Source organism: Rattus norvegicus, chromosome 14, assembly GCF_036323735.1.
Source record: "Rattus norvegicus strain BN/NHsdMcwi chromosome 14, GRCr8, whole genome shotgun sequence".
Lineage (NCBI taxonomy): Eukaryota > Metazoa > Chordata > Mammalia > Rodentia > Muridae > Rattus > Rattus norvegicus.
In genome coordinates, this window is record NC_086032.1 from 90,018,917 (window position 1) to 90,040,262 (window position 21,346).

A 21,346-nucleotide genomic window follows, 5' to 3' on the forward strand; every position below is an offset into this window, starting at 1 on the left:
AGTTGCTGTCATGTTCAGTATACCTTGCAGGCATCTGTATTATAATGGTACTTTCTTATGGTGGTGTCCTACTTAGAAAAAATGGCAGGAGCAGTGGCAAAATGGATCTGTGAATCCTTCTTTTAAGGGATAACTAGTCCTGTGGGCATTTCATAATTCAACCCTGCCCTGAAATGGCCCCACTTCAATACTGCCACATTGTCCACTTAGCGTCTTCACATGAATTTTGAGAAACACCAGCATGAGGGCTACTTTATTGCAAACTAGCTGAAGTTGCCATTATCTCTGGGATCCAGATGGTATGAACAACAGCTTCCACAATTGTCAATTCTCCATCCTAAAGTCAGACCAGCACAAGAAAGTCCAATTTAGTAAGGTTTATTCATCAACTGTCCCTGAGGAAATAAAACATTATTGTTATAGAATAGAATTATTTTGAAATTAGCCATCATTAGTTATCTAGGCCGAGTCAACAATCATACAATTAATCAGTACTCAGTACCTATATGACTCAATTAATACTTATGGATTCTGAATGTACTTTCCGTAGTTATGAAGTTGTTTTGCCTATTGCAGAACAAATGACTGGGAAGATTATTATATATTAAAATTAAGTAATTAGGATTAAGTTTATTCTACTTCCCTCATTATAAATGTAGCTAAGCGAATGGGTGCTAATTTATTATTAAGTGATTATAGTATCAGAGTCCAATTTCATGCAGCAATATTGTTAATTCATTTATGTTTTTCCATCAGGTAATTAGATAATCTTTGCAGCATTCTAGCATTCTGCTTGTTAAAAATCTAAGACAACTCCACCTCCCTCTGACTAGTGTTCATGTGCGTCAGCATTCTACCTTTATTGTGCCTTTCTTTTTTCTCAAAATTTATTTTAATTTTTTCTGACAATGTATTTTGGTCATATTCTTTCCCCTCCCCTACTCTTCCCATAATCTCCCCTCCACCACCTCAGTTCATATTTTCTCTCTCTTAAAAATGAAAAACTGGGCCTAGGTTCTTTACACTCCATTGGTCTACACATCATGTTTGGTTGTGGGTTTTCTGTAGGGTCTCTATTTACTATAAAGAGAAACTTCTTTGAAAAGGTGTGATGGCTACACTAATCTGTTAATATAAGGAAAATAGTGTTAGGAATTAAGCCTGTATAGCAAAGTAGTAATAGCGAGTTCTCCTATAAAATCATGACCTACTTACTAGGCCCAGATGCTAGATTTTAGTACCGTACAATTTCTCCTCGTGTTTAATGTGGGCCTTAAGTTCAACTAAACAGCTGATGTTTACCCCAAACATGTGGGTTTTTGGATATCTTGTCCTGCTGGTCACTGTTGTGGTTCATAAATGTCACGGCCAGGAAGTACTGTTTAATGGCCCTCTACCCCTTGGCAGCTGGCGTCAAGCTTGCAGCTTGGTAGTTTCTGGTATTATGGAAGCTGGATCCCAGCAAAGAGGCTTTTAGATTAGATACACCTGAATATCTGAATCCAGTGTTCTGAGTTTGGTGGCTTCAGCATGAGGGACTCACCCTCACCCTCTGAGTGGCACCCAAGGGCTACTACATCAATAATCTATATTGTTTTGGTGAGTCACTTGGACTACAACAATGATCCATTTGATGATAAGGGTTTTTTGTTGGTCTTTGCTCTTTTTTTAATTGGATTTTTAAATTTACATTTCAAATGTTATCCCCTTTCCCTGTCTCTGGTCCTTAACTGCCCTATCCCAACCCTCCTCCCCCTTCTTCTATGAGGCTGTTCTCCAACCTATCCACCCACCCTTTCCCACCTCCCCCACTGACATGCCCCTCTACTAGAGGGTCCAGCCTTGGCAGGACCAAGGGCTTCTCCTCCCATTGGTACCCAACAAGGCTATCCTCTGCTACATATGCAGCTAGAGTCATGGGTCTGTCTGCTGTGTACTCTCTGGATGGTGGTTTAGTCCCTGGGAGCTCTGGTTGGTTGGTATTGTTGTTCTTATGGGGTTGCAGCTCCCTCAATCCTTTCTCCAACTCCTCCATTGGGGACCCCGTTCTCAGTTCAATGGTTGGCTGTGAGCATCCCCCTCTGTATTTGTCATGCTCTGTGGTCTTTGCTTTTTAAGGGAAAGAATGTAAGTCCAAGTGGCACAATACAGAAACTAATAGATTCTGGGTAGCCCTGTCCCAGTGAAAACATCTTCAGCCCAGCTCCTGTATCTATGGCTCAGGGGACATCACAGAAGAGGGGACAGAAACCTGTGGAACAAAAGTACCAGTTCGTCTGCTGTGAGACCATTCTTCCTAGAAATGGCTGCATCAGTAGACATACTAACATGGAAGGGAGGAAATCATATGGGTTATGAGGAAATCTTTCCCTTAGGTAAAGAACTACAGTCGGTTAACAACTGATGGGAGAAGGGAAATTAGTTTTTCTCAGGAATGAGCCATCTAATTGGTTATCTAATACAAAGTGGTCAGAGCTGGAACCATATACACACAAACAAAGAGAGACTTGGCTGTGATATCCCTACAGATTGCATAACAGTAATCAGAAAGAGGCTATCAGTTTGAAAGCTAGCAGATGAACATGCAAGGAGAGAGAGGAGACATGGAGATGGAGGGAGGAAAGAAAGGGAGGAATGTGAATATATTTTAAAATTAAAAACAAAAAGCACACATGTGCACATGCATGTGCTTATACATATACAAGTCTATGTGTGCATGAGTACACACACACACACACACACACACGAGCAGAAGAAACAAGAAGTCCATTTTATGTTGACTACCTGTTCCTGAGTGGCCTGCCCGGGGCTGTGGTTGGTTCACGTGTCCTTCCACTGAAGACAAGATTTTTTTTCCTCTTCCCAGCATTTATCAATTGCAAATGCCTTGCTTAGGGTAGGAGTTTGTGTCCACTTCCCCTTCTCTTTGCTGGGATGTTGTCTGGGTTGAACATGTGCAAGTCTTGTATATGTTGTCAATCTCTGTAAGTTCGTATGTGCATCAGCCCTGTTCTGCTTGGGAAAAGCTATTTTCTTGGTGTTGCCCATCACCTCTGTCTCTTAGTCTCTTTCCACCTCCTGTTCTGCATAGTTCCTGAGCCTTCATGGCAAGAGGATGACACAGACGTCCCATTTCACTGTCTACTGTTTGGGATCCACTCTATCAATCTCTTTCTTGATATATTCAGCCAACTGAACACTCGTTGTGATAACTGCTACTGTTTTGTTTATAATTACCATATTTGTACTCTTTTCTATGTGTTGCTTTTATTCCTGGTTTTTACTTTAGTTCTTTCTGAACTTTGTGATTTCACTTGAGCACTTTATGGCTCCACGGCATATCTGTAATCCTCCCTGTCCTTTGCATCTTTCATCAGTTTCCATAAAGTTTGCAATATGCATTATTATACAATGAGGAAAGGTGTTGATTTTCCAAAATGACAAAACAGCCTTCAAATAAGGTATTTTCTTACAAATAGAACACAAAATAGGGGAAGGGAAATGCTATAAAAATTCAGAAGAAATATATGAGCTTCTTGTCATACTTCATTCCAAATACTAGGATAAACACATGTAGCAAAGAGGAAGCCAGCGAGGAGAGAGTGCACAAGAACATCAGCAATGAGGGAGCCAGTGACCAGAGACCACAAGCGCATCGGGATCTCTGGCTCTGCTCAGGCCATTCAACCACAGCAGAACACACTTTACAAAGATTAAAAGATAGAAAACCATACAGTAAGCACAGTTAGATCACACTGAAATTAAATTAGCTGTCACTAACAGAAAAGGAGCAGGAAAAAAAAAACCCAAATACTTGGAAATTATGCAGCATACATTAAGACTGGGGTGTTATATAAAATCCAAAGAGAAACTTCATAATATTTTAATTTAAGTAACAATGAAAACATTTAAGGTCTGAGAGACAGCAAAGTTGAGAAGGGAATTTGTAGAATTAAATGCATTTGAAAAGAATTTTAAGTAAAGTATTTAAGTTCCTACCTTAGAAAACTAGGAAAAGCAAAAACAATTAAATCAAAATTACCAGAAAAGGGGGCTGGAGAGATGGCTCAGTGGTTAAGAGCACTGACTGCTCTTCCAGAGGTCCTGAGTTCAATTCCCAGCAACCACATGGTGGCTCACAACCATCTGTAATGGGATCTGATGCCCTCATCAGGTGTGTCTGAAGACAGCTACAGTGTACTCATATAAGTAAAATAAATGCTTTTTTAAAAAATTAGCAGGAAAAAACGAGTCTTTCAAAATGTGGTGCTGAAACCATTATTTGCAAGTCAAGAAGACTAAATCTAAATGTCTACTTTACACAAAAATTACCTTAAATGGATAACATACTTAAATGTAAATTAATAACATTTTAATTAAATAACTGGTTTAAGTTGTCAAAGTACAGAATTCTTGGTGAATTTTCAAACAGAACATTAATGTGAATGGCCAAGATAGACACTGCAGCATAAGCTGCCCAGCAAACTGAGCACTGAAAGCTCAGAGACAGGAGAATTGTGAATTTGCTGACTGTCTGGGTTATATAAAAGAGAAAATTGGTGCATTTTATTTTGTTCAAATATAAATTATTACTCTGTGAAAGTGACAAAAAAATAGCACAAGCTACAGGATTGAAGAAAACATGTTCGCAATTCGTTTGTCTGGTGAGGGAACAGTGCCTAAGATAGGCACAAGCACAGAAGCACATGGAATGGTGGTCGTCACCAGCCACTAAAGAAGCAAACATTCAAATGTGCAAGCCTGCTACTTCTGTCTCAGGATGGCTTAATCTAATACCTGAAACAAAGAGAAAGTCTCTCTCTCTCTTTTCTAATTGGGTATTTTTATTTCCCGGTTTCCCCTCCAGAAGCTCTTTATCCCATATTCCCTTCCCCGGCTTCTATGAGCATGCACCCTCCCACTCCCACCTCCCTGCCCTAGCATTCCCCTACACTGTGGCATTGGGCCAAGGTTCTCTCCTCCCATTGATGCCAGACAAGGCCATCCCCTGCTACATATGTGGCAGGAGCCATGGGTCCCTCCATGTGTACTGTTTGGTTGGTGGTTTAGTCCCTGGGAGTTCTGGGGGGGGAGGGAGGATGTTTGGCTGATATTGTTGTTCTTCCTATGGGGTTGCAAACCACTTCAACTTCTTCAATTCTTTCTCTAACTCTTCCATTGGAATCCCTGTGCTCAGTCCAGTGGATGGCCTCGGTATTTGTCAGGCTCTGGTAGAGCCTCTCAGGAAACATCTATATCAGGCTTCTGTCAGCAAGCACTTCTTGGCATCCACAATAGTGTCTGGATTTGTTGTCTGTATATGGGCTTGATCCCCAGGTGAGGCAGTCTCTGGATGGCCTTTCCTTCAGTCTCTGCTCCACACTTTGTCTCAGTATTTCCTTTAGACAGAAGCAATTCTGTGTTAAAAATTTGGAGATGAATGAGTGACCCCATCCCCCAACTGGGAGCCCTGCCTAACCTCTGGATATGGTCTCTAGGTTCTCCCTCCGATTTGTTCAGCTAATCTCATTCCTGTTAAGTCTCTTAAGATGCAAATAAACAGGGCTCTTGTGTAATATAAATTTAATGTCTTTAGAAAGCAGTTCTGTACACCCTAAAACCAAAATGAGCAGTGTTTTTAGCAATAGGCCCTACCACCAAGTCATGCTGGACAACCAAGAGAAACAGGAGTGGCTTGTGTCCTTTGGGTGTTGCTGGGATGCACTGATTAGTAACTCGTAGGGAAGTATCCTGTGCCCTGGCACTTGAGATTTTCATTTAGTCGTCCACATCTTTTGGAAGCAGGATGGTGCAGCCACAAAACCTCACTGACCAAGAAACTCCGGCTTCCTAAGTCCTCTGGCCTCCTAAGAGTACCAGAAGGTACTGTGCAGGCTTTCAGGGAAGAAAAGTCATCAGTAGTCTCAACCAGTGCTGAACCATGCAAGTGACAATACTGACCTGCCAGGCAAGATGTGCTCATTGCCGCAATAGTGGCATGATGGTTATGGGGATAACCAACTGCTTTCTGACCGGGCGGGGAGGGGGGGCTGTTCCACAGAAGTAAGCCTGGTGGTCAAAAGCCTGTAACTAGGGCAATTACAGGTACTTAATGGGAACTTGTTGTGTTAAATGGTCACAGTGTGAACTTGCCTTCTAAATATTATAAATGTTTACACACACACACACACACACACACACATTTGGATTGCTCTCTAGTCACAGATTTAACTTTTTGCAGTGGGTAGTGTGTACTAAAGGGATACATAGATGCCCAAAACACCAAGTATAAATAGTCCTGAGTGGCCACTGGTAGATGAATCATCTAATATTAACCTCCCCCGTCCTCACCAAAGGCTCAGGAACATTATAGAGGAGTGGCTAAAAGGAATGCAAAAGCTGACAGACAAGGAGGGCGGCCATGAAATACCACCATTTAATGTTTTAAAGGTCTGCGTCTCAACCCATTTTTCATTAGTTTAACAAAATACTCGAGGCAGGCTGCTTTATTAAAAGGGAACTTTATTCAGTTCCTAGTGACAGAAGTTTAAGAGGGTGGGGTAGACTACGTGTCCCAGGTAAGTACCACTTGATGGATAATATTGTTGCCAGCAATATACACAATAAATGAAGCCAGAAAAACTGCTCAGGTTTTGCTCTCTGTATTGGAAAATCGGAACTGACAACAGCAATAACCCTAACTTCTTCCAAGGACACACTCCTAAGTGAAACTGGGATTTCCTGTTAAAAGTTCTACCTCTTACTGTTACCATACTGAGAATCATAGTTCACATACCTTTGGGGAACGTATTCAAGCCACAGCAATCAGTATCAACGCAGTGTATCTGAAGTGCACTGTGCAGCTACACGGCTTCCGTAACATACTGTGAAACAGTGCACAGCCTGGTGGTTGCATGAGATATGCAATCTGAGCAATTCTCTGACTAGGAAGGCTAAAGATACTGGCCAACATGAAATGCCTCTCAAAACTTAATAAAGCATATTACCACAGAGTTCTAAGCAAGAAGAATTTGTTTGTTTCTTTGTTATCTCAGCCCCGAGAGACAGACATCTGGTACCTCAAATGCTTGTAGATTCTGCATCCTGAAACTGAGCCTCCAGGAAACCCAGAGTCAGTTTTTTCCTTAGCAATGCATTTAACAATGAGAGGGAGACAAGAGAAATGGTGTAATCCTCTCTTTACAAGGCTCTGAAAGAAAAGCCTTCCTATATGACACAATACAAATTGGTACTCCCATTAGGATTGTATTTTATTTTTATTGGTATTCTAGGAACCTTTTGCTTTTTTATGAATATTATGTTCGCCAATAAGTTCCCAATAATCTGTTTCTTCCTCACCTGAGTCATAAGATTAAAACACCCCCAAATGCAGATGCACTGCACATTTTCAGGGGAACCAATTTCACACTGCCCATTAGCAGAGTAGACCTGAACACACAGTGATGAAGGCACCCAGTGAGACCATGAAGAACAGGACAGTTCCTGTGTTCTGTTATGGACTCAGCAGCACAGATGAGATTTTAAGTAAAATTAAAAGGAAAACATAGATTTTGTGAAAGAACAACAAACGAATAATTTCATGACTGTTTTTTTTTAATTCTACAATAGTAGGAAAAATGAGAAATGACTTTAAAAACAGCTTGAGGCTCAGGCAATCCAACAGCTAGATGTTGACCATTACAAAGAATAAAACTGTGCTGCGTTGAAAAAAAAAAAACATTTAAAAAATCCCAAATCTGAGTAGCGTAAAAATGAAAACTATTAATCATAATAGCCCAAGGAGGACTAGTAACACTGGTGCAGAGAGCAATTCAGGTAAGGACATTTTCAGAATAACTAAGGCAACATATACATACAGCACATAATGGGACTCCATACCGTATTATTTTCCCATTTCTATAAATGAGGCTACCATGGTACAAAGCAGTTGCAGTATTTAGTCTATGATCACTTATTAAGCAGCAGGGCCATATTTCTTGGAAGACGAGTCCTCTGAGTAGCACTCTCAGGATACGGGCGTTCAGAGCACTTGTAGTACGTCTTCTCTGCAAATCACAGATACTAGAATGAATTGGAAGCAGATTGTATCTTTAAGTTAAATCCTGTGAAGGAAGATGATAAGCAGAAAGAAGAGAGGATATGAAAGGCAGTTTGAAACTAAGACAACTTCGTGGTGCATCTGGCAAAGGAGGTAACTGTGTAACCAGGGAGGAACTCTTTTGTGAGTTAGGTCCATGCATGGCCCATGGCCCTCTGAGCATTCATCTCTAACAGTGGAGAAGAGGCACGTGTGTGCAGGGTATATGTACAGAGGGACAGGGTACTTGAGCACTGAGTGCAGAGAGGCCTTAGATTTAAAAAAGTTTAGTGAAGCTGATACATGAATGTCCTTAACAGAAAGTATGTAGATGTCTGTCTGAAGCAAGACCTTCTGCTGCCAGGAAGGCCATACTGCAGCTGCCCCCGCCCACTAGAAATGTAAGACTGGAACTCAAGAGAGACAGTGAAGCTGAATATGTAATTGACCATCATTCCAAAGGGGTAATTGCTGAAGCTTTGAGTTCTCCACACGAGAGGGAAGAACAGTAAAAGGGAGAATAATAAAGGGAAGAAAGGAAGGACGGGAACAAAAAGGAGACGGTATCTAAGCAGAAGAGCAGAAAAGGCAAAGGACGGAGAAGGGTCACATAAACTCACTTGTGTGTAAGTGAAGGTACGGGTGAGTGTGGGTGAGCCCACTAGAAGTACAATACTTAGAAAAATATTCAATCTGAGGGAACAAATGCAACTTGTTCCCTCAGAAATATTAACGTAACAGGAAAGGGCCAATGTTTATTGCAGATGTCTGTTGATTTTTAAATTTCTAACGAATGTTTTCCTAACTGTGGTGTCCTCACACACATCACTAAACATACTTGTGTTTGGGGTGATGTTCTCAAAAATTTTAGAAGCAAAGAAATCTGAGGAGTGAGATTTCTGAAAAATGGCTTTTCAATGTTGGGGGCTTCTAGTTTAGCTTCCAGTGTCAATACTTTACAGGGTATTCGTAGGGTTCACGTTTGTGGGTGTATGTGTCATAAAATAAAGCTAGTGATGAAATGTATGTTGTGTGAGCACATGTGCACCGTGCGCATCAATGTGGGTACATGCATATCACTGTGGACATCAGATGGGAACTTTCTGGAGATCACTTTTTCCAGTTTGGCGAATCTAACTCAGGTCATCAGGCTTGTGTTGCAAATACTTTATGTAGGGAGACATCTCTGGCCCAAGTAACCAATTAAAGGTAATTTTAAAACAATTTTAAGGTTATAGTATACCATTTTCCCCCTTACTGTACTCCCTTCAAACTCTTCCATATACTGACGCCCTCTTTTTCAAATTCATGACCTTTTAAAAACACTGTTTATTACACCCGTGTTCCTACATGCATAAGCGCAACCTGCTTTAGTCTGTATAGTATTACCTAGATCTGTATATGTCTTCAGGACTGGATGTCTTTGGGATTGGATAAACCAATGGTGTGCTCTTCCCTGGGGAAGCCTACTTCTGCTCTCATCAGCTCTTAGTTGCCTGTAGTTCTGAGGTTGGGGCCTAAGGATTCCCCTTCAAGATTAGCATGTCCTTTGGTATTATCTTTGCTCAGGTCATGTTTAGTCAGCCATGTTAATGAAGCATGATGAATGTAGCCTCTGACATCCCTACAGCAAACTGCCTGGTCCTCTGGCTCTTATAAGCTTTCTGTCCCCTCTCCTACAATGACCCCTGAAACTTAGGTGCAAAAGTTGTACCATAGATTTATCAGTTGGGAGTGTGCTCCACAATTCTGTATTCTGATTGCCTGTGTTTTTCTGTAATGATCTCCCTCTATTGTAAAGAGGAATTTTCTTGATGAGAGGTAAGGACTACACTTATCTGTGGGTATAAGGACAAATATTTAAAATATAGTTAGGGACCATTCTGGTTTAGTAACATGGCAGCTGTAAGGTCTCTTCCAAGATCTATGACTTCTAGCCCTAGGTAGCTGGCTAAGATTTCCAGTAGCAGATATGATTTCCCTCTTATTAAGTGGGCTTAAGTCCAATTAGAGAGCTGTTGGTCACCACCAAGATATGTCTGCCATTATTGTGCCCTTAGGACTATGGTACACTGTTTGTCACTGCTGTGGTTCACAGGTAGCTGAGCAGGACAGCTGATTCCCTTCCTCAGAAGCTTACATGACCCCTTCTAATTTACTATGTCCTTGGACAATACATGTCCAAGACATGTGGACAGTACATGTCTTTTGTTGAATACAACATGAACTTCAGACACAGGGCCCAAAGTAACTGAACTAGAACTGACCTAAGAGGTTTTTTCCCTAATGACCAATAAAGTAATCTTTTATAGTGGCATTAGTTTCAACTCACACTGAAAATATTTTTCCTATTCATTTTCATATCCTCGACTTTACACCTAAAATTAAGCAGCAAACATACACCTCTGTGATGATAAGCTTTTACTTGGTGTTATTAGCAAGGATTACAGTAATTCTTAGTCCTTAAGGACGGTGGAAGACATACCCCTGAGCAGTAACTGGGGGTGTTGCTCTGTGGTTGCCAGGTAAGCATTATCATCACCTATGAACTTACTTCTTTGGCCCCTAAACTTAAAGAATCAGTAACTCAGGGGTTGAAGCTACCAGCCAGCAGGTGAACGGAAATGCTGATAACTCTGACACCTCATTTTGGAATACATGTTGGAAAGTTGTAGAATGAACGTTTTCTTGTTTAAGCTCTCTGCTAAAACTGCCATGAAGAGTAAGCCAAGTTTTCTGAAGCTACTGGTTGGCAGTGTTTTTACAATAACTATTTAACTTAGTTAAATCTTATGATTACAGACATGGATTCTAAAAAAGTCGCCAAATGGAATAGACCACTTATAAAAATAATAATGCTTTAGTTCTAAAATTTTAAGTAATATTGGTTTCATTTCAGAAAAAAGTTAGTGTTGTGTTTCTTGTTATGGTTTTTCTAACTGTTCTTCCTAAGAGGGTGAATGAAACACAGTATAGGGCTAATTACCTAATTATAAACATTATACATTTATGCACACAATAGTATAAAATATTTCTCTATATTTCAGGTCCAAACTGCTTTGCAGAAACCGCTGTCATCCCAGCTGGTCGAGAGGTGAAGACTGACGAATGCACCATATGTCATTGTACTTATGAGGAGGGCACGTGGAGAATTGAACGGCAAGCCATGTGCACGAGACATGAATGCAGGCAAATGTAGACTTCGTGATACAGAAACTCTCATGTTTTTCTAGAATATTTTACTAATGTGACATTCTAGATGACTCTGAGAAATATCAATCAAAAACAGAAGACTTTGGATAAGGAGTCAAGGAAAATGGTTGGTACTTTTGTTTTTCTTGGTAACAATTACAGCAAGAGACAGAAATGGATGTATTTCAAAACATCAATAAGAACTTTGGGCATACTCCCTCTCTAAATAAATGTGCTATTTTCACAGTAAGTACACTAAAGTTCACTATTATATATTAAATGTGTTTCTATAATCCCTCTATTAGAGTCTTCTATATTAAAAATGCTGTTGTCAACCGTCCTCACTGTGTACCGGTATATCTTTGTTAGCCTTCACTGCACCACAAGAGGGTGCTAGTGGGTCCAGGGATCTCTTACACCTGCACACGGAATGCTCTACTCCATTAGGAACTACAGGAAATAATGACTGTTTTATATCAAAACCCTGTTCAAATGCTACTTAACTAATGCTATGTATCTAATGCTTAAAACGCAATCTAATTTACACAAACAGGCTTATTTTAATAACCCACTTCTTTTTTTAGTTCATTCTTAGTCATTTCTAAATTGTAGCTATAAAGATGGCTAGCATAGCCTGTTTCAGTTCTCATAGTAGCCCACAAATAAACACTTATGTGCATTTCATGTTCATCCAATGGTACATGTTCTTCTAAGCATGACATTAATTCATTCCCTGAGCAAGAGGAAGGTTGGGATATATGTGTTATTAAAAAAAAATGGAGGAAAGGGAGTCTTTGGGTTCTGCAGAGAAAAGTTATGAAAAGTCAAATTCCTGAACAGGTTTATGCTTGAAATATAAAATATACTAGACATCTCAGGACTCAGCACAGGTTCCTGTACTGCTAGTTGAGGTAGCTATCTGCCCTCTGTAACAGACAGAGTGAGAGAATAAATCAATTTTGCCCCAAGAACGGTGTACAGAAGCTATTCTTTGTCCAATTATGTTTAAGCATTTGAAAATGAAGGCTACTAAGTCTCTCCTGCAGTCATATATCACCCAAATTTTCTTCCTTTGAATATAAAATGATAAAACTGTCATTAAGTGTTGCTGACTGGAGCACAGTGATAGGGAACAGCTCCCTTGTTGTGAGTGACATCAACAGTTGGTGCAGGAGTCAGAGAGGCATCAGGGTCCTAATCTGTGTAAAAACACTAAACATCAAGAACATTTCCCTCCATTTACACTTTCTGAATTTTAAAATGAGGACCTATCGCACAACAGATCTTGTGAAGACAAGAAGGAAATGAGGACTGGTTTGTTTTCCCCATGTGCTCTGCATCTTTTTCTGTAGCATAACAGGACTATAAAATTACACTGTAAGATATTATATATAAAGCAAATTAGAGGCTAGAAAATGGAGATTTCTAAGAAAGTACAATTTATATCCCCAAACCCTGTCAGTATATAAGAATTTCAGTAATTTACTATTTAATGTTTTCTCATCATTGAAAAGTTAATCATTATATACTTTAATACAAAAATTACCAAGATATTTGCATATGCTTATATTTTATCTTGATTTTTGAAGACTATTTTGGGTTAGGTAAAGTAGCAAATAAATCAATTTCATGAAAATACTCAGGGGTATTATTGGCCAGTTACTCTCAGGTACCTGTTTTGAGCTTTCCAAAACTTAAGTGTTAGTATGAACGACCATTAGGCATCATCTGTCTTTCCGTTTCTCAACAGTAGGTTTACTTTAAGACAAAGGTCATCTAAGGTTACCATCCTGCCAACAAATGACTTAACCTCCTACAATACATGGGTTAAAGAGCCGGTTGTAATTACATACAACTTGCCTCTTCTTTCCACATGAGACATGATGAATTACAACTGCAGTGTATGAGGCCCAGTTTTCTTATTTTCCTTGGCAACAGAATTCCCACAGAATGGAAAATGGGCTCTCAGATTACTTCAGTGGAAAAAAATCATAAGCGCTATGAGAGTGTCAACAAACCTCATTCTTCTGCAGAGAAAGTGAGTACAATGTCGTCTGGGGAATGACATCCTTGATGGAAGGCAGTAGGCCCCACACTGTCTCAGGCACACTTCTGGGTGCTGGAGCACAGTGGCTGTGATTGCATTAGAATAACTCACACTACACCTAAAGCAAATCTGGTAGAATCAGGTTCTCTGCACTGCACATCCTAAGTAATGAAATTATTGTTATTATTACTTTTGATGGAAACTCTTCCCCTTCAGAGCAGGTCTAGAGAGATGTTTCAGATAGATATTTACTTTGTTCTCCACATGGACAGAAGTCTTTGCTGAAGTTCTGAATGATGCAACATAAGCTAGTTTACTTTAACTGCATAATAACGTGCGGATAGTATGAGCTCAAATTATCTGATTGTTCAAACTTCACAATCCAACTACACCTTTTTTTTTTAATGCTAAAATTCTCCAAAATTCTAATAGGCTTGCTTTGTGGGTACTTCATAATGATTAGGGGCTTAATCAACTTAAAAAGGAAGTTGTGCTTACGAATGAGTTATAGGAGCATGCTTCTAAAATACGACCTATGCTTTGCTGCCTGTGAGTCACAGAGTAACGCCAGAAAGAATGCAACCTTACAGAGACAGGTCCTTTTCTTCGGGTTCATTCTTCAGTGCTCTCCCGAGCTTTTCAGGGAGAGGTGGGAACAGCCCAAGGGCGACAAGCATCACCAGATGCATGGGGCCCTGTGACACGTTTGCTGCAATGACGTAAAGGTTCAGAGGACAGGGTGTCTTTGCCTACAGGGAACTCACGTGCCTCAGGTAGAGCTGTGCAGTGATTCTATTAGTTTTAATAGCTGAATATTCACAGCATCGTCTTCTGGTCTGATAAAGTACACCGAGAGCTTAATTCTCATCTGTTTAAAGTTTAACACATTATGTCTAAGTACCTCTCCTCTTTGCTTCTTTAGCGTCATATGGAAACAATGTCTAAAACACTTTTAACTATGTCGAAAACTCAGAGATTTCCTGTTTTCTTTTTAAACAATGAGATATGTTTAATGTTCATATTACTTAAAACATACAAATACACAATTTCAAACAAATACTGTTGAAAACATCTGTTATTTCAAATATAGACTATTTAAGTATACATAAAACAAAAATTATAAACATAAAGAATGATTTAACAAATACTAATAACCTATTAAATTTGTTTCAATAGGCAACAGATCCTTTTAGATTTCTTAAGACTTTGTTTTCGTCTAAAATACTGTAAGGAGGAAGGGTAACACACATGTCCTTTCATCAAGATCCCGGGCAGTACCAGAAGTACAGACAAGTCTGACTGGTCACAGACTTTGGCAGTATCTTCTGTGAGCCGGGGTTCTTGGTGGACCTGCTCTGCACTCTTCTTCAGAAGTATGTCTGAGAGAAGATGCTCGATGCAGTCACTGCTGTGGAATGAGTTCATGCTTACATCATCGCATTCCAGCTTCTTCCTGCCTTAGGGAATCAGAGACTACTTACGTCGTCTCCTCATGCAAAGCCAGCTTCTTGCACTTGAGGTGTCAGTTTTCTAAGAAGGACCTTATTTCAGTATGGTTGTTTGGCAGATCCTATTTGCACAGAACAACCGAGCACCCTCAGAAGAGCTGTCCTTAAAACAGCCTGCGGCTATGGAAGGACACAGTCCAAATGGAAGTAGATGCTGGCACCTGACCCTTCTGAGGGCTTCTGAGTACTGCTCTTCCTTAAGCTGTCTTAGTACTGAAAGGCCTCGAACTGGGCCTCAAGGGCACACTAAGATGGATTGCTGGGAGCAAAGAGTTTATTGGCAAAGTTATGAATGTTGTGGACAGGCAGACAGATGGGAACAGCATGACGGGCCTCTGAGGAAAGTTCAGTCTACAGCACCAAAGACAGACAACATGGTGGATGTTCTGAAGAAAGGAAATCAGAATCCAAGCAGAAGTGAGAATGAGAGTTTCTTCTTATTCTTTTCGGGGAAGGGGGGCATCAGAACATAAGTCTCCAGCTAGATTCTGATTCCCATGCTGGAGGCAGGGAAGTGGGTGTGGCCACCTCCCCCTGCCCTGCCCCTGCCACCAACATTTGATGTAAACTCAGTCCTCAAGTGACAGATTCTGGAACCTGCCAGGCCTTAGCTAGGGAGTCACTCTGACTCATTTGGACACATGTAGGACTTTATGAAAAAGGAATGGCTGCTGTGAGTAGGATTCTGGAGTCCTTGATTGGATTGCCATCCTGAGTCTCTGTCATAGCACTAATTTGGTGTCATTTTAGCACATACTTTAAAGATTACATCACAAGCAGAGATTGTGGGTAGCTAAGTGAAGTGTGCTTGAAAAGCATGCACAAAGCCCTTGGTTTTTATCCCCAGCACTACTATATAGAATGGGTAGGGTGTACCTCAGTAGTAAAGGAATTGTCTCTCATCCAGAAAGCTCCAGTTCAATCTAGTCTAGTATGAAAAAGAAGTTTGTTCATAACGGTTAATGTTTTGTGTTTTCCCCTTATTTCTATGTACTTTTAATTCACATTATGAGACAATCACTTCTGTAAGCATCACCACTCAATGGTAAGTTCGCTTTACTGAGTCACATACAGTCCACTACACCTGTGGATCAAGCACCGGCTCAGACAGTGCTTCAAAGCAAAGTGCCCTCCGTTGTCTCCCTGCTGGTGTCTACTTCTTTCCAGACTTCTAGCACAGTTCTCATATCCAGGCCATGACCACCCACAGGTGAAATCACTCCCTCACTGCTGTAGTCGCTGAGGTTGGAAGTGACAGTCAATTTCCAGTTGTGATGCTAGTCAGGACAAACTGCTTTGATGTATGAGTTCTAATACTGAAAGGAACTTGTAAGGAAAGCATAGTGGCACTTAGAATAAAGGTGATCAAGTTTATAGTTTTGGTATTTCCTTGTTTATACAATTTTTCTGAATAAAAATTTCATGTCCTAGACTTTAGGCATCTGAGTATATCTGACATCTCCATGTCTCTGTGTAATGTGACTGAGCAGGCAGTCAGCTTCCATGAAACGGATGCTAAGTCAGTGAACCAAGGGTTCAAAGGCAATGGCTCTTGACACTTCACCACGATGCCAAACTTCACTCTCATTTGTAAAGCATTTACTGGTTTTGATTCACCACAAAAACAAGTAGGAAAAAATGCCTACTTGTTAATTGAATAAATTCCATCAACTTCTAAGTGATACTGTCAATCAGGGTAAGAATTTTCACTCAAAGATTCAGTAACAGGAAAACTTAAATGAAGGTGTGCTCCAAGTGTTTGGCCTGTTTGCAGTTAATGATGCATGAAACGCATACTTGTAATTTTCTAACAAGGACATAAAACCCGTAATACAGGCACAATTCCAAATACAATCAAAATACACCTAACATCATTTATTAAGGTATTATTGTAGCCTGTTAAAATAATTCTAAATATCTCTCACTTTAGTTAGAATTCAGTTTTCAACAAGTAGAAACACTTCCCAGTTTTATTTAATATTTAATAGTATTTTATTTACTAGCTAACATGGTTTTCAATTTCTGGAATTTACATTTGACTTTGTTTCTAGATATATTTATGAGAATGTTCATTTCCTTATTCTCTTGTTTTACATTGTAAAGTAAATGCAGTTCTATTTTATTTGTCTCTGGGATTATCTTGATTACCTTATTTAAACTCACAAGACCTACAAAAGTGGCTAGCACTGGCCCCACTCAGGACATTCAGGAATTTGAGAAAATACCTAAAGTTTCGACCTAGTGAATGAGTGGGCAAGAATCCAAGTCTGCTTTAAACTAGAACTTGTGGCACAAAGTCTTCTCATTCATGTTTAGACACTGACCTCTAGAAATGAGACAGCAACATCAAAGTGCTCTTTCCTCACACTCGCAAGCAGCACAGGAGGGCATGGATGGCACCTCGCTCTCCTAACTCAGCTGCACAGTCTTGACACTTGTCAGTTAAGAGTCGCTCCTCCCAAAAGTGTAGACGGCCTCCCTTTTCTACTTGCCACATATTTTAATTTCTAATTAAACTGTCTTATTAAAGTGTACTTTCAAACAAATAGTAGATTTTTATGGTTTTGTTTATAATTCTTGTACTGAGCTTATAAAATATGACCACATATTATAACCCTTTCTGTACTGGTGACTTATTTTTCCTGCTGTGGAAGACTCCTGACACAAACAGTATAAAAGATGATCTCCTTATGTTTGCTTACAGGTTTATCTGTTTCATCTCATGGCTGATTGGCTCCATGTAGCTCAGCAATACGTCGCTGTGGTTGAAGCAAGTGGTTGGGCAGGTTTTCGCCTCTGGTAGCAGAAAGAAATGAAAGGGAGTAACTAGAAATGAGGTCTACTAGCCAAAAGCAGGCCCCCAGGGAACATACTTCTTCCCTCAGGCTTTGCCTCTCAAAAGTTTTTATCAACTTCTAAAGTGTCTAGGAAGCAAGCATTGAGCATGTGCCACAAAACAGTCAATACATGTGCCCGTGAGGGACATTTCATACTCAAATTTTAATGGACATACATTAACATAAATAAGCATATATTAGCTAATGCGGAAAACTATCAATTATTAGATGACAATCTATGAAAATACTACATTTTCAAACTTTAAATTCTAGTGTCTGCTATCATCAACTCTGCTGTGAGAAAAACGTCAAGTTTCGGTGATATCACTGAGGTGAAAGCCCAGAATATGCACTGTACTCACTCACGGGCATGGCCAATTAAGGAAGGGATAGAGCACCTTCCATTCAGCATTTCCCTGAGGGAAGCAGTGCGAGCCTCAGTCAGTCTTTCACTTCATTCCACAGGTCATGATGCACCATGTGTTCTGAGGCTATCAGGCCAGGGTAGTGACCAGCATGCACTCTTTGGCTCCCCCAAGGCCGTAAGTCAATGCAAATAAGTGATTGTACCAATGGCCACTCTAGCTTCTACATTCAGGTCAATACCTTACATCAGTATCATTATTACCATTTCAAAACAATGTGTTGGCTCCCTAGTTATACATAGTAGCCAGAGGTAAGATGGGGAAGTAAACAGTACACAGCAGTAATAGCTTAGGAAAGCGAAGTGCCTATTTACTATGTCTTGGTCTTCACTCCGTCTTCTGAAACTTTAATATAAACTCATTCAAAAGCAGCCTGCCCATGGAACACACTGTAGACTTGTGGTTTTAAATCTATCAGTCATCAAACAGAAACAATGATAAAAATTCTTCCCAATCAAAATAATGACAACAGTTGTGGAGGTGACTGGACAGGTTGGACTCTTCATTACCAGGACCACGCCCATCCAGCCATGCCCACATATCTTTTCTATTTCTGGCCCAGGAGTGTATTCCTACTTTAAATAGGTATGGATTCAGTAAAAGTAGGTGATATAAAAATACTATTTTTATGTATTATGTATTTTTAAGTTATACTTAAGTATACCTAATTGGTATATCTAAAAATTCACACATATATACATATAACCCTTAAATCAGAAACAGAATTGGATTTCTGTTTAAGTCAAGACTAAATGTCTTAAAAATATACAATGTGCTTTTTTGTACACCTTTTTTAATGTATAACGTTAGGTAATTAGTTGTGTAACTAATTATGTAATAGCAACTGAAAGAACAAATCATTATATAAGAGGAAAAGCAAAGGGAATGGTTGCTTTGGGGACTGGCGATGTTAAAATTTAGAGCAGTTCAGACAGTAAGAGGTATGTGAAAAACCTGTAAACAACTGACAAGAATCACCTGTGAAACTCAAATCTGTTAGTACATAATGAGCCCCTTTAGCAAACAAAAGAAAGCCTGCTCTGCTGGATGGGGTTAGGACTCGGCAAACAGACTAGACTTTGAAGACATCAGGAAACTCATCCTTGGTCTTGATCCACATTTACAGAATCAGGATTTCCAGAAACAGGGCTGGACCACTGCTAGAAGATTCTTCATGTTTGATGGGGAGTTCGACTTTAGTCTATCACTCAGTTTACCAAGTGCACTTGACCTACCTCTTTGTAACTCAGTCTTCATCTTCTTTTCTGGATAAGAGAGAGCATTAGCTATTGAGAGCATTAAATGAATATTTCAAATACAGAACAAGGCAGATGGCATTTAAAAGCACAAGTTATACATGAGCATTCATTAGTTATGTAAGTGAAAAATATGATGACGAGACTGGGATTCAAAAGTTTCAGAGATTCTAATTCAGTAAAAGTAAATATGATTCACATATCTTATTTTTTACCCATTCATGTGTTATGTCTGCCAGGAAATGTTTTTGTATTACTAGAACTTTACAGGGACCTACATTGATATCATCAGGCCTACGGTGTATATGTTGCTGGGTGCATATATATGTTATAAATGGATTTACAGAATATTTATTAAACTGCATTTTGCACTTCCAGGTAATCTCTTTTAAAATGTTTTTCAGTCTGTTAAAATACTTCAAATGATGTTAATAAAAAGCACTATTAAATATCCCAATGCCTCAAATATCATTGTTTATAAAATATTTAAATACATGCCTCAGTGTTGCCTCTGCTGTGCATGATACTTTTCTTCATATTTAAGTGAACTATTGACAAGGACGTGCAGTGAAGTATATACTATAAGCATGTCTAATATTGACTGTGGTGATGCATTTTGATGGTCATTTCTCGAACTAAATGTTGTGAACATTAAACTTACATCCAGAAGTAGGCGCTGTGTAATATATATGTATATCAGTAAGTAGATCTCTGAAACTCAAATGATTTTTCATTCAATCATAGTTCTATTAAAGCTTTTTACAATATAGGTTAAATAATTTTAAATATAAATGAAAAGACCATGGTGTAATGGTGCCTGCTTCTGATCTCAGTATTCAATGGGTGGAGAAAAAGGAATTAGGAGCTCAAGTCCAATCTTGGCTATATAGAGTGTTTGTGGCCAATCTGGACTACAGGAGACTTGATTCCAGCTTGCTTGCTTGCGCTCTCTCTCCTCTCTCTCTCTCTCTCTCTCTCTCTCTCTCTCTCTCTCTCAATGAACTTTACATATCTGAATTGGAAGATTAAGTAATTTAGAGTAAAAAAATAGTAATTTAGAGTAATCATCCTGCAGAAGACAACTAGAAAATCTATATATAGAATTGGTATTTCTCAAAGTAATTGTAGAATTTGAAACACAGGGACAAAGTTATCAGCCCAAAGGAATGGAACCTGACATTCTTTGTATTTTTGCCTTGAGTAAGCTTCATGCTTGGAATTATATGCTGAGATCCTTAAGAAAACACTTTGATATTTCATGGAATAAAAGTTTCAAAGTGTGGTCAAGGAACAGAAAAGATGAGTCTTCAATGACTTCCCCATATTTCAATCTGTGGCCCCATGGCTGCATAGTGCACAACTGAACTGAACTGAAGCTCATCCAGGCTTCCCCTGAATAGTCTACCTCAGAATTACTGGGAAATCAACAGAAATATAATTACAGGATGTGTGGGCCACAATTGCCCAAAGTTGTTAGGGTCTTGGACCCTCTTCTTTAAGGAGATGGCATTGTCTCAAATTTGAACTTGACTCCATGCATTCTGAAGGGCATCTCACATGTTATAAAGTTATGGGTGCCCAGGGCTTTGAGTCAATATGTACCAAGGAGCGGAAATAAGGAACAATGGAAGGAGAGCCACAGGATCGCCTTAGGAGAGTCAGACCTGGAATATAAAATAAATGTGGTGTATTAAAGGCTGCAGGGCAATACTGGAAACTCCAGCAGTAGGTTAGAAGTACACACTACCTAGCAAAATCTAAAACTGTCTAGTAAGAATTTTGAAAACTGACTAAAATTAATGAGTAACTGAAGGGGGCGGACTGCATATTATTCAGAACTTAATGAAATGGTGAATCTGAAAACAGGTCAAAGGGAAGCCGCATGAGGCAACATGTGAGTGTCACGCAAGTGGTGGACACAGACAGCTGGAAGGCAGGGGCCGGAACAGACCATAATGTGCAACAGTCTGTGAACCAGAAAAA

At 39.6% G+C, this 21,346-nt stretch overlaps 1 protein-coding gene across 3 annotated transcripts in view; it reads left to right on the forward strand.

Moving 5' to 3' along the window:
* The window catches only part of Vwc2 (von Willebrand factor C domain containing 2), a 141,190-nt gene extending 121,374 nt beyond the window's left edge, over window positions 1–19,816 (forward strand). For 2 of the 3 annotated variants that reach the window (XM_039092332.2, XM_017599335.3), the window contains one exon: window positions 11,146–19,816. In XM_039092332.2, coding sequence (XP_038948260.1) covers window positions 11,146–11,196 — 51 coding nt within the window. In that variant the 3' untranslated portion in view covers window positions 11,197–19,816. The remainder of the gene's footprint in view (window positions 1–11,145) is intronic. The other variant, NM_001109312.1, reaches the window with a different exon arrangement.
* The last annotated feature ends 1,530 nt before the right edge of the window (window positions 19,817–21,346 follow it).